Source organism: Lacerta agilis, chromosome 8 (genome assembly GCF_009819535.1).
Source record: "Lacerta agilis isolate rLacAgi1 chromosome 8, rLacAgi1.pri, whole genome shotgun sequence".
NCBI classification, from domain to species: domain Eukaryota; kingdom Metazoa; phylum Chordata; class Lepidosauria; order Squamata; family Lacertidae; genus Lacerta; species Lacerta agilis.
In genome coordinates, this window is record NC_046319.1 from 71,853,627 (window position 1) to 71,870,562 (window position 16,936).

Consider the following 16,936-nt stretch of genomic DNA (forward strand, 5'->3'; position numbering starts at 1 on the left):
CCTGCTCAATCACCTTGCCCAAGAATGGAAGATTTGAGACTGGGTGATAGTTAGCCATATTGGCCGGGTCTAAAGATTTTTTTTTTTAAGAAGCGGTTTAATGACTGCCTCTTTCAGTGGGTCTGGGAAGGCTCCTTCACAGAGGGAAGCATTCACCACCCCACAGAGCCCATTGCCGAGCCTTTCCCAGCTCGCTTTTATGAGCCAGGAGGGGCAAGGATCAAGGAGACAGGTGGCTAGTTTCAGTCATCCAAGCAGCCTGTCCACATCCTCGGAGGTAACAGATTGGAATTGATCCCATGCAACATGACTAGACAGGACTCCAGCACTCTCCCGTCCTGAAACAAAACTCATTATCAAGGGACTTATTCCCACTGAGGCCCCATCTTTATTATACATTTAAAGCAGAACCCCCCCCAAGAGAATTCTGGGAACTGTAGTTCATTAAGAGAGTTGCTAGGAGACATATGTTCCCCCCATGGAGCTATGTTTCTCTGAGTGGTTTAACAACTGTTTTTCCCAGAGAACTCTGGGAACTGTAGTTCATTAAGGGGAGCCGTTGTCTCCTAACAAAGCTCAGCACCCTTAACAAACAACAGCTCCCAGAATTCTGTGGGGGAAGCCAGAACTGTTTAGATGTGTAGTTTAGATGTGGCCTGAGTTTTGTATTATGAAAAACTGGCTTATTCTTAAGTTCAGACCTCCCTTTATTTTGTTACAATATGAGCAGCTTAGGTGGAAGCAACATATGCTTGTCAGCAAGAACATTTTGTTCGGAGGGAACTCCCAAATGGTGTGTTAGCAGCCAGTTCCTGAAAGAAATTGTGTTCTGTCGAAACCCAGCCTCCACTGAGGTGGATGCCAGCTCTTAACAGGACTTAACTTGCGTCTACCACAACCCCACTACTAAGAATGTTTCAATAATGTTTGTGCAGGAAAACCTCAGGCTCGAGCTAGCTTCATTTTATTCTGTATCTTGTGTTTTTTATATTGTAATTTTACTTCTGTTTTGGGTGCCACAGTTTTGCACGGGAACAAGAGCTGGATCGGGGCTGCTCAGCTGGTGAGGTGCAGGCTCCATCGCACTTTCCATTGAGGGGTTCGTGGCTGCACTCCCCTCAAGGAAGAAGTTTAAAGGAGCTCCCAGCTCCACCTCATTTCCCCAACAACCCCGTGAAGGCAGCCTGGCTGATCAGTTGCTGAGAGCCCCTGCACCACCTGAAGGCAGCCAGGTGCTCCTCAGCTGAGCTGCCCGATCCCACTCCTACTTGAGTTGCAAGCTGGAGTGAAGGTGGGGATCTCTCAGAAGTGGAGTGGAGGCTTCGTGCTCCCCAGCTGAGCTGCCCAATCCTGCTTCTAATTGCGAACAAGCAGGAGCAGGGCAGGGATCTCTCAGAAGTTCAGCTGAATTGTGCTTGGAAACGTACTGGGAGCCTTCAGATGTCTTTTAAAAGTAAGATAGTTGCTTATTTCCTTGACATCTGATGGGAGGGCGTTCCACAGGGCAGGCACCACTACTGAGAAGGCTGCTGCCTGGTTCCCTGTAACTTTGCTTCTCACAGTGAGGGAACCGGCAGAAGGCCCTTGGCGTAGGGGGCGGGGCGCCCTGGGTTCCAGGGGAGGGGGGTGACACTTGGGACGACCCCACCCTGCCCCGCCGGTGGGCCCCGAGGAAGCTGCGGAGCGAGGCAGCCTGCTTGCAAACCTGCTTGGCCACGGAGCAAGGCCGCGCCGCCCCCGGCCCATCTGGGGCCCATCCACCAGCGCCACTATGGGCAGCTCGTGGGCCGCTGCCATTGCTCCCACAGCGATCAGCAGCTCGTGGGGCTGCTGAGCGCAACGGCAGCATAAGACCGTGTTGCTTTTCATGCTCAGCGGCTCGCATGGTCACCGTGGGAGCAGTGGTGGCGGCCTGGCGACAGAGTGAGCATGCGCTCCCGCTCAGCAGCCCCACGAGCCGACGATCATTCAGCGGCTTGCAAGGACATCACGATGCAATGTCAGGATGCTCCGCCCCAGGGGGTGCCTCCGTTCACCGCCCCGGGTAGCGAGGAGGCTTCCTCTGCGCTTGATCACGACATAGCACAAAAAGATACGCCAAGTAGCAAAGCCTCCCTCTTGGTCACTGCTTGCTCAACAGGCTTCCTTAAGAGATTAGCATAAATTGCCAGAGTCCAGGGCCAGATTTATGTATAGGCAAGCGCCCTTAGACAGGGGGCAGAGTGGGTATCTGGAGACTGAAATATATAAGATAGGAGAAGATAAATTTTGGATTTTCCAGTGGAAAAGGGGAGGCTGTTTCATGTGTGGTGCTGCACATGTAAAAAAGTAAAATGTTTTGGAGGGGGGGGGCATTATTTATGACACGTTCCCAATTAAATCTCAAACCCAAACCTATGTTGTGCTTATTTCATTATGTGGGGAAATATAATTTCCTAGGTAAACAGAAGACATATATATATATATATATATATATATATATATATATATATATGCGCTTTTATGCAATTTGTAATTATGGAGTTATATAAAACCTATAAAAGGTAGGTTTTAAAAAAGTAAATCCATGGGATTGAATTCATAGAATCAAAGACTGGTAGAGTTGGAAAGGGACCCTGCAATAGCAGGGATATACAGTTGTCCCATACAGGGATTGAACCTGCAACCTTGGCATTATCAGCACCACATTCTAACCAACAGAGCGATCCAGGCTCTTTGGGAAGAAGCTGTAGCTCAGTGGTAGAACATCTGTTCTGAAGGTCCCAGGTTCAGGTAGGGCAGGGAAATATCCCTGCCTGAAACCCTGGAGAGTCACTCTTCGGCAATATGTCAATATTGAGCTAGATGCACAAGTGGTCCATCTTTCTATTTACATCTCCAACATCCAGGCTCCAGAACCACCACCACAGGTCCCACTACTGTTGCTACAACTCTCATCCAGCATAAGTAGAATCCCCTAAAATGCAGGGGACACGGAGTTCTTAGACCTGAGAGCCTAATTGAACACCTGCTTGCATTTGCCTATCTACTGTCATAGTAACTAGAGGGCCTTTATCAGGGTTCCAACCTGTGCTGGTCCAAGGGTAATCCAAGAGGCGAGGTCTAGGTCCAGTCCAAAGTCTAGGGAGTCAACGAGGGGTCAGTCCGATGAAGCTGAGGCAGGGTGCAGGGCATGAAACTAGGCGAGGTCAGGAACAGGAACACAGGCAGGATCTGGCAAGCAGCAATGTTGCTCCTGCAACTTGGGGTGGGATCTGACCGCCCTTTCATCTCTGCTGAGGTATGGCCAGTCCCAATCCCCCGATGACTCACCACCCTGCCTCGCCTGAAGGCGAGCACTCCTCCTGCGAGTACTCAGGTCCCTCCTTCTCTCAGCCCTGAGTCTCTGCAGTTCAGGAGATGCTGGAGGGTTACTAGACCCAGGGGCCACCTCAGCCTCTGATGGCCCAGCTGACGGCAATGAGGTATTCTCAGCACCTGGAGTCAGGACAGGCTCAGGCCCCTGACTCATCCCAGCTGGTGCTTGTTGCAGAGGAACCTGAGCAGATTAAGGCTCTTCAGGATCAGGCCCCAGACTAGGTTCAGTTGATGCCTGCGGCAGAGGATCCAATGTGGACTGAGCCTCCTCCGGTTCTGAGTCCGAGCCCAAGTCTCAGGCCATCACACAACCCACCTCTGATGCTGAGGTACTGGGAGAAATGGCCTTCTTCATTGTTGAGTTTATTGATTCATTTAAAAAAATAGCCTGTTCCTCTTGGGCAAAAGATGCTTCCAGAGTGGCTTATAGATCTGTTAAAAACAAGATGGCCCCTGCCCTCCATCTAGGGTTGCCATATGTCCTCTTTTTGCAAGACACACCCTCTTGTTCATGGGTATGTAAAATGAGAGTCATCCTAGCGATCCACAGTTAAAAGTAGAAGTCAGCAAATGTGTCCTCTTTTTTGCTCTTCAAAATATGGCAACCCTACATGACACTGTTGAAAAGACATGATGCGAAAGGAAAAGAAAGATGGGAAGGGGGGAGGAAGAAGTAAATCTGGTTCAGTTGCCTGTTCTTAGTTACATGCTCTTTTGGTGACCAGCTGGGATGGAAACAGTTTAAGGATCATAATTAAGGAGCCAAAAGTTGCTGGTCTTTCAACTGGACTGATGGAGCAGCCCTGCTTCCCATCTCTTCGTCCCTCAGCTGATGGAATGGTTGCTGCCAGGAGTCTGCCTTCTTAGCCAAGCAGATGGTGTCCCTCCAACTAGATTATGGAATTATGGAATTACTTTTAACATCTTTTTAGCACCAGTCTGCCCAAAGCGGGCTTTCTTTGCTTCCTTTAAACATCATTGTTTTAAATGCAGCTTTCTTGGGGGCCTCTGTAGCCAGAAAATGACTTTGTCACTTCCTCTAACAGCAAACACAGTTGTTGATGGGTAATGGCTGCAGAGCAAGAATAGGGCCACTGAGAAACAAGAGGGAGGTGTCAGCATATTCTGCGGAACCCCAAGATTTGAAGTACATTTTTGAGGAGGGTGAACTAAAAGGTCAGAAAGCAAAAAAAGCAAAACAGAACTCAAAACAGGCCACAAGAGGGAGATGAGACCCAGCCAGATGTTCTCAGCCAAGAAATGTCATCTCAAAATTATTTAGTGTGAAAATAGGCATGTTGAACAGGCATGTCACCATTTTCATCTGCAAGACACCAGCAGGGATGTTCATTCCTGAGCCAGGTGAGAGGAGAAGCCACCGCCGATGCTATTTGACACAGGCTGGGTATTGTCAGCAACTCCCAACCAAAAAAACACAAACAAAAACTCAAAGACCTCCCATCTCAAGGAGCCGAACATGCTCACCCACAGCTAAGGAGATGGCAAGGAGACAGACAGTCAGAGGAGTGCTCATAATTCTGGTTGTCACCCAGGGCTGATATTCAAACTGCAGGGGTGCAATGATGTCTCTGTCTCTGACTATGCCGGGGCCATTCTACAGAACAAAGCAGAGAAACGCTTTCTGGAAAGAGAATGTGAGCAGCCAAACACTTTCCCTGCCCTCTGCCCTGCTCCTCTCCCACCCCATTAAAGGGACTCAGCCCAAATTGCAGTGATATCATCACAACGATAGCAGCTTTACAAAGGAGGCCAAACTGGACAATATCCACTCCACATGTATCCCTCTTAGGGTTTATCTTCACCAATGGCGAACGGAGCTGCTTGGCTGCCTGGGGCAGCAAATGTGGAGGCACCCCCTGGGGGCGGGACATTGCTCCACAGCTTGCATGCGTCCTGACGCGTGTGTCGTGCGTCATGACATCACGACGCATGCGTCAGGACGAATGGCCTATGTGCCGTGGAGCCGAGGGGTGGGCCAGCGAGGCAGCGTCATGCTTGTGGCTGGCGTGATGCCCCTCGCTGGCCCACCCCTTGGCTCCGCGGCTCCGCCCAGGGCCCAGCAGCAGGAAGGGATAGCGCGTGCCGGCCGAGAGAGCAAGCTGAGCCCTGACGCGCCGAGCGAGGTTTTTGCCGGGGCTTGGCTTGCTCACTCGGCCAGTGTGCGCTCTCCCTTCCTGCTGCTGGGCCCCGCCCCTCGCCTCTGCCCAGGGTCCAGCAGCAGGAAGGGAGAACTTTGCAAAGCGCGCACGCATGCCCCCAAAACACCAAAAAAGTGGAAAGCATGCGGCGGCCGAGCCAGCGAGTGAGCAAGCCAGCCGCGCGCCGACTAAGGTTTTTGGGCTCGGTTTGGAGTCACCAATCACGGGGGTGGGGCCCCGAGTGTCACCCCCTCCAGGGCGGAACATGGGACGGCCCACCCACAACACCCTGTGCTTGCTCCACTCCTGATCTTCACTTCCGCTTGTCCCCTGCCTAGAAAGCATTAATCCAAGTGGTTTCCCCCTTGTCCTGTGCTTTTGCCTTTGCCCTGTTGCTTTCCCTCATTCCTTAGCTCTAAATCAGAACAAATGGCCATCTGCTGAAAACCTGATTGCCGTATGTTCCAATTCAGAGGTAAGCTGCAGGTTTTCCTGGGGGAAAGCAACAAGGCAAATGGAATGCAGATGAGCCCCTTATTTTAGAATAACAGCTATTTCTGGGAAAGATGTTGGCCGCTAGAGGGAGCAATTTACAGCTTGTGTCCGGGAGAGCTCAGCAGAGGCTGCCTGCAAGTTTCTCTCCCTTGCCCCCTGTATTATTTTTCTTCATTGCATTTGTTTGTTTGTTTGTTTGTTTGTAATATTCATTTTCACTTTTAACACATAAATCGTAATCAATTTACAAACAGGATTCTCAGAATCCCATAACTTCTCCCTCCCATGGTTTCCCTAGATATTCTTTTCAAACTGCATCGTACCATATTCTCCATATTTTCTTAAAACTCAGTTTTTATCCTAATTCTCCCTTCATTGCAGGTGTTGTTGTTTTTTAAACCCTGCCAATGTTTTTAATTGTTTACAGTGTTCTTTCAAGTAACTTGTAAAATTTCCCCATTCTTTATTAAATTTATTGTCCTCTTGATCTCTGATTTTCCCAGTCATTTTCGCAATTTTGACATAGTCTATCATCTTTATCAACCATTCTTCTTTTGTAGGTGATTAGTCCTCCTTCCATCTTTGGGCAAGTAGCATCCATGCAGCTATTGTAGAGACTGTCTGGAAGTTTCTCATAGCCATTAATTTCAGTAGTTCTACTCTAACCTTGACAAACAGTGGGTACAAGCCTATTGCTCCAAGCACACTAGGTCCAAGGCCTTTCAGAAGCATGAATCTGGGAAGTCCCTTTAGAGAACAGGGGTTGAGAAGCTTTTTTTTTTAAAAAAAAAAAAAATCTAATGGTCACCTTCCCTGATGAGCGGTAGTGGGAGTGGCTAGAGACAAAATTGGGCAGAGCAATGCATGTGATATCCAGTCACATGGTGTGGCATCTTGTGGGGGGTGTATGGGAGTGTGCACGAGCATAGATGTGCTCCTGTGTATACATATATGTATACCATATATCAATTAACAAAATACCTTTTGCTTTAATATGTTAAGGACTTCCCATCTCAACTGACTCTCCAAAATGCTGGGACACCACAGCAGTTAAGGTCCTATTATCCTCTCTTGAGGTTCATTCAGCCTGGAAGATCAGCTATGGCAGTGTTTTTCAACCTTTTTTGGGCAAAGGCACACTTGTTTCATGAAAAAAATCACGAGGCACACCACCATTAGAAAATGTTAAAAAAAATTAACTCTGTGCCTATATTGACTATATATAAAGTAATTTTTCAATTTTTCCCACGGCACACCAGGCAACATCTCGCGGCACACTAGTGTGCCGCGGAACAGTGGTTGAAAAACACTGAGCTATGGCATATGCTTCACTTTGTCCTGGACGTTCTATAACTGCCGCTGCAGCCACTGCTTCATTCGCATCGGAGCAGATCAGAGAAGGTGGAAATTGAAACATTTTGCTTAAGCTACTCCAGAGTGTAGGGCCCAGACCGATGGATTCAAGTTTCAAGAAAGGAGATTCCCACTAACGATTAGAAATTGAGCTGTTGACAGTGGAACTGACTACTTTAGAAAGTGGTGGACTCTCCTTCATTGAAAGTTTTAAAGCATCTATCAGGGATTCTTAAGCTGTGATTTCTATATTGCAGAGGGTTGTACTAGATGACCATTGAGGAAGTGGCGTAGCATGGGTTGCAAGCAGGGGTGTAGCAAGGGGGGGCGGGCCGCCCCGGGCAGAGCCCTGCTGGGGGTGACACTTCCAGCGGTGCCCCCGCCCCCCTGGGCTTTTTAAAAATAAAAAAATTAAAAAAAATTAGGCTATTTTCGGCACTGCCGGGGTGGAGCCGCAGGGGCGGCTAGCGAGGAGGGGTGTCACCCCCCCTCGCTGGCCGCCCCTGCGGCTCTGCTCCGGCAGCACCAAAAATATTCCCCCCTTCCAGCGGCTTTTTTCGCCGCGGCATGGAGGCAAGGGGCAGGCCAGCGAGGAGGGGTGCCATCCCATCCTCGCTGGCCCGCCCCTTGCCTCTATGCTGAGCTCCGCTGCTGGCTGGCTTATGGAGCCGGGGCATGGAGTGGGGTGGGCCAGCGAGGGGGGGTGACCGACTTGCCCCTCTCCATGCCCCGACTTGCGCTCCGCCGAGGGATCCTGGGCGGTGCCTTCGGGTATCTCTGCGGGCTGCAGAGTCTCCTGAGGCCGCCACCTGGCACCCCTTCGTGCGGCAGCTGCTCACGCAGGCACGAACAGCCACTGCATGAAGGGGTGCCACCGCCAAGTGGCGACTTCAGGAGTCTTTGCAGCCCACAGAGACTCTCAAAGCCGCCACCCTGCACCCCTTCGTGCAGCGGCTGGTCGCGCACTGGCACCCCTGGGGGCTGGGCGTCGCGGCGTGTGCATGCGCCATGACATCATGACGCATGCACACGCTTGATGCCCTGCCCCCAGGGGTGCCTCTTGGCTTACCGCCCCGGGCAGCCAAGGGGCTAGAAACGCCTCTGGGTTGCAGGTACCCGGGGCAAATCAAGTATCCTTGGCACTGCCTGCCAACAGTCTGGAAAAAGGGGAAATAGCTTAGTGACCTACCCATTCTTGACCTTGTATCCCATTTCAGACCAATAATGCTCTGCAGATTTTCCATCTTTATTTCCCTCCACCCCCACAGCTCCCTACAGAAGAAGTCTCAGGACTGAATGCTTATTTCAGAGCCACAGCAGGGAACCATTGATGAAAGGTCTCTAGGGACGTGGGGAAATCCTATTTCCTATTTGGATAAGGCTCCTCACAATTGTTTAATGCTTTTAAGTACTGCATAGCACTTAATGCTTCCCCAGTTCTCATCCACTTTCATGATTCATCACAATGGTGGCATTGCACCATAGACAATAAACACGATTAAGTCTATTTCACAGTGCCACCAGCAGCACAGTGGTGCAGAATTATGAATTGGTTCAACATTCTCACATGGACAACTTTCATTTCTCTCTCCAAAAAAAGACACAAACTTTGAAAGACAACCAAATCAACTCAATTTATCTCTTATTTTTCAGTTGCTGCTTTGCTAACGGTGTTTTACAGATTGTGACTGTTTTTCAGGTGATTTGTTAATAATCCTACATGATTTATGCTGTACTTGCAATGTTCTGTTCTGTTACTATTTTTTATTGTCAGTACTAGAAACTGAGATATGAAAGCCAGGAGCTAAATGGCACCTTAAACGTAGGTTATGGGCGCAAGAACGGAATGTCTAGGTGCACTTTTGTTACAAGAATACAAAGCTGAAAATGAATGAACTGCTGCTAAAATATTATGTTCATTTTTCACATGGTCTAGTCCTTCCCCTGCCCACCCTGCCCACCCACCCCCAATATTCTTAAAAGGGTCTCTTCTCCAGTCTTCAGAGAGTAGATGGAAGTGGGGAGTCAGAAAAAGGTCTCCTTTCCTTCCACTCTGCAGTTTTAATCTGAAATCTGCACCCAGAGCTCAGAAAGCTCTCGCGCTAATGAAATTCCCTGTCACAAAATGTGCCTAGAACAATGGGAGTATCGAACACTGTTTATTGTTTGTAAGCCACTTTGGAATTCATTTGACTACAAAGTAGGCTAGAAATACAAAAAAAAAAAATCAAATCAAATCATTATTCCAGTCCACAAGCAGAGCTGATGTACGCTCTTAACATTTACAATGTAGTCATTTGATTGAAAGAAATTGCCAGTAATGGTCATTTATTGTGCAAAAGCAACTCTGCACTTCAACAATCAGCTTTATGGCAGGCAAGCATGCAAAGAAATACCCGCATTATATCGGGGCTCATTTTTTCTCATTACACAGGCCTAGGAAGTTTTATTTTTGAATAGGGTGGAGATTAGGTATAGACAGACAGACAGACAGACAGACAGACAGACAGACAATTAGATATATGAAAGGTGCAATCCTATGGTCCCTAAGAGAGCATCCCAGTGACTAGTTAGTTAGTTAGTTGGGTGGTCCTCATAGCTGTCAACTTTTCCCTTTTTTTAAGGGAAATTCCCTTATTCTGAATAGGATTCCTCACAAGAAAAGGGAAAAGTTGACAGCTATGTCCTTCCTTCCTTCCTTCCTTCCTGACACCCTCCCCACCCTGCCATCAACCTAGGTCCAGGGCACCTCAGGGATCGCTTGAACCCTTACAGGTATACTGTATCCCCAGCTCAAGCAATGAGATCACCTGCACAGGCACACCATCTCTAGGGGCCCAAGGTGTCTTTGGCCCCCTCCATATTTGTTGAAAGTGGACCGAGCCCCCTCCATGTTGAGGGGGTTCACCGCATGTCGTGCACATGCAACATCACACACATCATGCGTTGCAGCTTCAGCAGCCAGCTCCTCTGGAGTGCTCAGCCTCCTCCCAACAGCGCAGCAATGCAAGCATGGCGCATGCATGATGTCACACATGCACACCACATGCCAGGGCCCCTCAGTCTTGGGGGGGGGACACACAGCAACCTGTCGCCTCTGTATCTGCATGAGCGTTGCTGCTCATTCCCCAAGTTTGTGAGGTGCACTTGATAACATCACCAGCCCAGCCTTGTGGAACACTGCAACAGAATTCAGCAGGTGCCTTTTGTTTCAACTTTTATACACCTGCTGAAAACCTTTCTATTCCCCCAGGCCTACACAGGCAATTAAGAATACAGCTTTCCACAGTGGTTAATTGGTGTCTATTTTTAACTTTTCCATATGTTTTTACTGTATGGTTTTCCACACTTTGTGGATTTTTAAAAATGAAATAGCAGTCCATAAATATTTTTTATAAACATTTGTATTGTTGTCCAACAATATCTGGAGGGCTTCAGGTTCCCCATCGCTGAACTACAGCAGCAAAGGAATTACAATTCCAAAAATGTTTCCTCGTCAACTGCACCATTATAAATGCTACACGTGTGTCTGTTCTCCTTCCAAAATATAATAATGTAACATAGGAAGTGCTCTTTCTTTTGAAAATATTTCCTGGAAGATTTGATTCTCTTAGCACTACGTTCTTCAAAAAAAGGCGACGTTCTGGATGAGGCCTGAGGAGAAAGGAGAAATTGCTCAGGTTTATCATGCCAGGGATCACAGAAGGCCCATCACAAACAGGAGCGCAGCATGGCTGGAGAGGAAAAGTCCAAATAATTCTGGAATGATGCTAGCTGCTCCGGAGGCTAGTACACAATGGCTCGTCTCAAGTAACCTCATCCTGGCAGCAGAGGCAAACTTCTCCATCTGATCACAGAAAGTCTTGTTTGCACACCCCTTCATGACAATCACACTGTTCCCTCCTGAAAAGAGAATTGCAGGAGATGGCAGTCAACATTGGGAGAATGGAAGGGCCCTGAAACTCTTCTCCCTCTCAATAGCTCACATGAGACTCTTGATCTCAGGGTCATGGATTGGAGCCCCACATTGAGCAAAAAGATTCCTGCATTGAAGGAGGTTGGACTAGATGACCCCCGGGGTCCCTTCCAATGCTACAATTCTTTGATGCTATTCTTAATTCTCTGCAGGAAGTAGAGAAGCTAGGACAGAGGAGGCCTAGAATAAAGGGTTGCCACCTTTGCTTTGGCAAAATATGGAACAGGGCAGGGTGGAATGGTTGGGGGACAATTTTTTCTCTCCATCCAGTGCTGAAGTTACTTCAAAGCAATCTCTTGCAATCTCTTGCAGCCTAACAGGGTGGCCCCTCTGGAATTTGGTACACACACATGCAAACACACATACACATGAATTTGTAAATCTGTCTGTGCTTGGCTACCCAGAGCTTACATACATGACTGTTCACACACCCTTTCAAACACATGCATTTGAAGAGGTTCCCTAATGGCAGAGAGAGAGAGAGAGAGAGAGAGAGAGAGAGAGAGAGAGAAGACCTGAAATACAGAACAAAGCTGTATCATTACAGGACATAGCATTTTACATTGAAATACAGGGAAATCCTGTATGATACGGGACAGGGGGCAACCCTTGGTGGGCCATTGCATATGAAAGCTGCTGTCAAAACTACCTAAGGATACGAAAAGAGACCCGGGCCACATTCTGGGAACTGTAGTTTGTTAAGGGTGCTGAGAGCTTTCCCCCTCATGAAGCTACAATCTCCAGGGTTCCCCGAGAAGAGAGTGTTGCTTGCTAAACCATTCTGGGAATAGTTAGGAGGGAATTCCCACCACTTCCCTGTGCTACAATTTCCATAGTGGAAACAAAATTAAAAAATTCCTTCCAGTAGCACCTTAGAGACCAACTAAGTTTGTTATTGCTATGAGCTTCCATGTGCATATTCAGATATTCAGACACTTCTTCAGATGCCATGCCCACGAAAGCTCATACCAATAACAAACTTAGTTGATCTCTAAGGTGCTACTGGAAGGAATGTTTTTAATTTTGTTTCGACTATGGCAGACCAACACGGCTACCTACCTGTAACTAATTCCCATAGTGGTTTAACAAGCAAATCCCTGTTCATGTATAAAGTTGAAAATACACAGAAGAAGCAGGGAAGGGGAGATGTTTCTTATCAGATAACCCTGAGCACGTCTGAATGACTTACCTGTACTTGGGATCTGAAACAACTGAGCGCAATAGTGCTCATTTCCAGAACATTCCACAGACTCTTCCACACACACACCGTGCACAGAATAGCAAGACGGGCATCTAAATCCGTTAACTGGGGTTTTTCTAGGGTGCACTGCAAGAAAGAGGAGGCAGGTAGACCTGAGATAAAATAAGACTTTGCAACCAAATTGTTATTATTTATGACATTTGCGTACCATTGTCACACAGAGAGAAGGTCTTTGCACCTCTCCTCTGTTCAGAACAGAATGGATGTCCAGCCCACTGGTACCCATTGAAATGCAGGCATGTCTTAGGGTGTATCTTCAAGGAACAAGAAGTTAAGCCAGCACAAGCAGGAACTGAGGAGGAACAGCAAACAGCCTCTCCTGCATGGTGGAGTTTTGAGAGGTCCCCCCAGTAGGTACCGGAGGGCATATTAGTGCCTTTAAGCACCTCTTTGGCAAGCCCTGGATCAAGCCATTCACTGATACAAGCCCAGTGGGATTAAAATGGAAAAGGTGTGTGCGGAAGAAAGAAGACATTGGATAGTAACCATCCACCCCCAGACTTAAATATGGTAAGCAGGGAGAGATAAGGAGGCATCAAAGTGACCTACAGGGGTTAATGCTCTTGCAGTCATCTGCTGTGCAGCACGAAATCTTGCCTAGTATTGTCCGTCCCTTGCCCATATTGAAAACTGCAAGTTCTTTGTCACAGTTGTTAGATTGGGTGCAGTTCTTCACAGTGGTCTGCTTATTTTGTCCTGTAGGGAGAGGAAAGGAGAGGCGATGTTTGATACAGCAGAGAAGTATCTGGTGCAAGAAAATTCCTGGCCACGGAGCTCAACATCTTGTTGTCCTAATGTTATAATGAACCTGGTTGCGGCTAAGGTTAGGTCCATCGAGCCCACTTTTGTCCATCAATCTGGCGTCCACCAGATGGTTTGGACTACAACTCCCATCAACCCCAGTTAGCACCGCTGGATTTCCCCGCCTCTTCCCGCTGCACAGTTATTATTTTGTATTCATTCACTATATTTGTACTCTGCCTTTCCACCAAATGGTGTTCAAGGCAGTTAACAATAACAATACAAATAGAATAAAATAGCAACAATACAGAGAAGCCACCATCAATACAATCAACAAAGATAGCAGTTTGAACCAATTTTGATGGGTGATTGGGGGAGTTACCTTTCCTTGGCAGATACATGCCCTGGCAGATTTTGGACACTCAAATTTCAGTGGTCCCAAAATTTGGAACCCCACCACCTCTCGTCTTCTGATCTACATCACTGTGGCAGCAACCCCTGTGGCGCCCTCTTGGCTTAGCACCCAGTGCAAGCAAAGAAGTCACGCTCTCCTAAATCTGCCTCTGGCTGCCCCTTCCCAAAATATTCTCAGGGAGATACTGCAGAACACATTTAGGGGTGGACAGCAGGGGAAGTCCTCTGTTCAAGCATAACAGCTCTCAGTTCCTTTAGTGAACTACAGTTCCCAGGATTGTTTCAGAGAAGTCTGTTTAAAGCAGTATGATACTGTTGTGAATGTAAGGCACAGACGAGGAGTAGCTATCCTGCATGATCCAGTCAGCCCAGGTGCACGGAAGAAAAAAGTCGAAACAATTGCAAGCTTTCCCCACAAATTCAGGCCCTTTGCCCTTACCGAATGACCTCTGCAACTGAAGGATACCACATTCTTCGTAATCAATGGGGCAAGTTTGCCTCTGCCCTTGGCAATTCCTTCCAGTTGTTTCACAACTCCAACACTCCAGGGAAAACCCTTAAAGGAAAAGGAACATAGGTGTCAGCCAGGTTCTTTTAATTGTCACTGAAAATTTTATTTATATTTATATTAGTTGTTTTATTTCATCAAATTTATAAGCCACTTGATTGTTTAAAAAAACACCTCACCTCAAAGCAGTTTACAAAAAGAATAAAACAATAAAAAGAGTTTAAAACAACTTTTTAAAACCTTCCAAAAATATTTAAAATCCACAACAGGTTTTTTTTTATAAAAAAGAACAAAACAAAACATTGAAACACAAATCAACTTTCTGTGGTTCTGGGTAGGCTCATTGAAACAGAAATCATTTTAGCAGGTGTCAAAAAGAGTACGGTGAAGGAGCCCAACTGATGTGAATTAGAAGCAAGGTTCGAAGTGTGGGTTCTCCCACACTGGAAGGTCAGCTTCTTTAAAATATCCTCCCCTTCTTCCCAAAGGAGCCCAGGCTGTCAAACAACAAGTGATGAATTAGTTTTTAAAAACAAAACAAAAAAAACTTAGAAACAATTCCAATGCAGATGGGAAATATCTCAGCTGAAAAGACTTGGTGGAAGGGTAAGGGTTTCAGCAAGTGCCAAAAAGACAACAGAAGTGGCACCTGTTTAATATTCAAGGGGAAGGCATTCCAAGGGGCAGATACCACCACACTAAAGGCCCAATTTGTACACTGTGTGGAATGAATGTCTTGATAAGGTGGCATCTCCAGGAAACCTCACTTACGGAGCACAGTAACCGGCTTTGCATGCAAGGGATGTGACGATTAGGTTAGGAATATGGGGAAAACTTAAAGGCAAACCTATCCTATGTAAATGCTTTGCAAAACAATATGCAAACCTTCAGGTCCACTAGCAGAATGTGTCGGTTGTTTAAAACAGAGCACTCAGAGGCAAAGTAATGCTAGGAATCAGAATCAATCAATACAACAAGCAAGATATTTGGGAGGAAGCTGGAGGTGAGTATTGTTTATTCCACTAATGCATTTGAAATATTTATAGGCTGCCTTTAACGGCTGGAACCCTCCCAAGGCAACTTTGAGTAAAACATAATAACTTAATAACAAAGCAAAAAATAAATAAATGCTTAAGAGTAAAAGTAACCCCTAGCAGAAATAGCCTATGCTCCAATCCTTGTCAAATAATAAAACAATGAATGATATATATAACTTGAGCACTTGAAACAACACCGAAACCAGGGCTCTGCAGCAGCGCCTATGTTTTAAGATTCATATTGTTTGCTCTGTTCACAGGGCATGAGAATGGAGTGTGTCCTTATTTCACTTGTTGTGCCCCCCCCCCGCAGCTTTCCCACTCTGAGCGCTGGTCCACACAGCTTTCCCCCAGGAAAACCCACTGTTTACCACTGAATCAGAATAATTATCCCCCCCCCCCGCGCAGGTAGATGTTTGTTCCAATTCAACAGTAAACAGCAGGTTTTCCCAGGGAAAGCAGAGGGACAAACGAAAAACCATTTGGACCTGGGTCTAGAAAGCCGGGGGCAAGCAGAAAACTTCTCTGGCCCGTGCTTTATAGAATGAGCCCTGAGAGAGGCAACAGAACGCTGGGGACCCATGAATCAGGGCCATTTCTTAGTGCTTCAGGGACTCGGGGACACACAAAGGTCCCAAACCAAATTGTCATCAAGGTACCAAGTGCCCCTGGGCAAATTATGGCAGCAAGCACCTGTGGTCACACTGGGAATTTCAGCGTGCCCAGCTGAACTATATACAAACCTTTTTCTTTCTTTTTTAAGTTTTAAAAGTGGAGGAATGGGCAGGAGACCCATTGCTCAGCACATACAAGCCAAAGTTTGGTCGTGCATGGCACCTCTCTGAGCCCCACCACCACCACCACCACCAACCATGAATCACAAAACACTTACCTGCAGGTATGAAAATAGAAAGGAGGCCAGTGAGGAGAGCACTGCTCATGGCACCAGACATCTGTTTCGAGACTAGAATCGGAGCCAGGTTTGAAAATTTGTTGCTTGCTGCAGAAGATCTTTGCATCTGAAAGAGCTGGACTGGTTTATTGCAGACCAACGCTTCCCAGAAAGAGGGAGGAGGCATCTAAGAGTTCTCCTGCGATCAAATATATTTATGTGGTTGCCACCTAGTGTCCAAAGGACTAGAGCGTTTCTTGAGAAAAGGTTGGAACTGAGCATGTTCCAGTCCTGTGTTCCCAGGAGTGGTTCCAAGATGGATGTGAGATTAACCTTTCCTATATATTTGAGTCCTAACAATTTGGGTCATTCTTAATGGGGTGAAATACCATCTTAGTTACCCCTTCGTAAGAGTTTTATTTAAGGTTCATACAATTAATGGTGCTCTAAGTTCCAAATCCATCTCCAGTCAACAACAGAAATATTGTAACGTCTGTCTTTCTGCCATTGCTCTTGATAAGTATCTGGATTCGAATTTAATTCTGACAGCATTCTTCACAGTTTTCCCTATACAGTCATACCTCGGGTTGCACTCACTGTGGGTTGCGTGTTTTTGGGATACGGACGCGTCGAACCCGAAAGGACCAGAACGAGTTACCTCTGGGTTTCGGCGCTTGCGCATGAGCAGAAGCGCTAAATCGTGCTTTGCACATGCGCAGAAGTGCTGAATTGCATCACACGCA

At 47.1% G+C, this 16,936-nt stretch overlaps 1 protein-coding gene across 2 annotated transcripts; it reads right to left on the bottom strand.

The window, feature by feature from the left end:
* Nucleotides 1-10,760: 10,760 nt before the first annotated feature.
* On the bottom strand, nucleotides 10,761-16,373 carry LOC117051651 (phospholipase A2 inhibitor subunit gamma B-like). 2 transcript variants are annotated; one of them, XM_033158226.1, is made up of 5 exons: nucleotides 16,194-16,373; nucleotides 14,196-14,312; nucleotides 13,151-13,297; nucleotides 12,530-12,667; nucleotides 10,761-11,267 (listed from the first exon to the last, which is right to left on the bottom strand). In XM_033158226.1, the coding sequence occupies exons 1-5, from the start codon at nucleotides 16,318-16,320 to the stop codon at nucleotides 11,062-11,064; spliced, it is 735 nt and encodes a 244-aa protein (XP_033014117.1). In that variant the 5' UTR covers nucleotides 16,321-16,373; the 3' UTR covers nucleotides 10,761-11,061. The 2 variants fall into 2 exon arrangements, with proteins under 2 accessions (XP_033014117.1, XP_033014118.1); XM_033158227.1 differs by having other exon boundaries at nucleotides 10,762-11,018; nucleotides 16,194-16,372.
* Nucleotides 16,374-16,936: the final 563 nt, after the last annotated feature.

Coding starts and splice junctions, on each gene's coding strand:
- LOC117051651 (XM_033158226.1), bottom strand. CDS start 16,320: ATGCAAAGATCTTCTGCAGCAAGCAACAAATTTTCAAACCTGGCTCCG. Junction 12,668..13,150: donor CTGCAAGAGCATTAACCCCT/GTAGGTCACTTT, acceptor TCTTTCTTGCAG/TGCACCCTAGAAAAACCCCA. Junction 11,268..12,529: donor GTTTCAGATCCCAAGTACAG/GTAAGTCATTCA, acceptor TTCTCTTTTCAG/GAGGGAACAGTGTGATTGTC.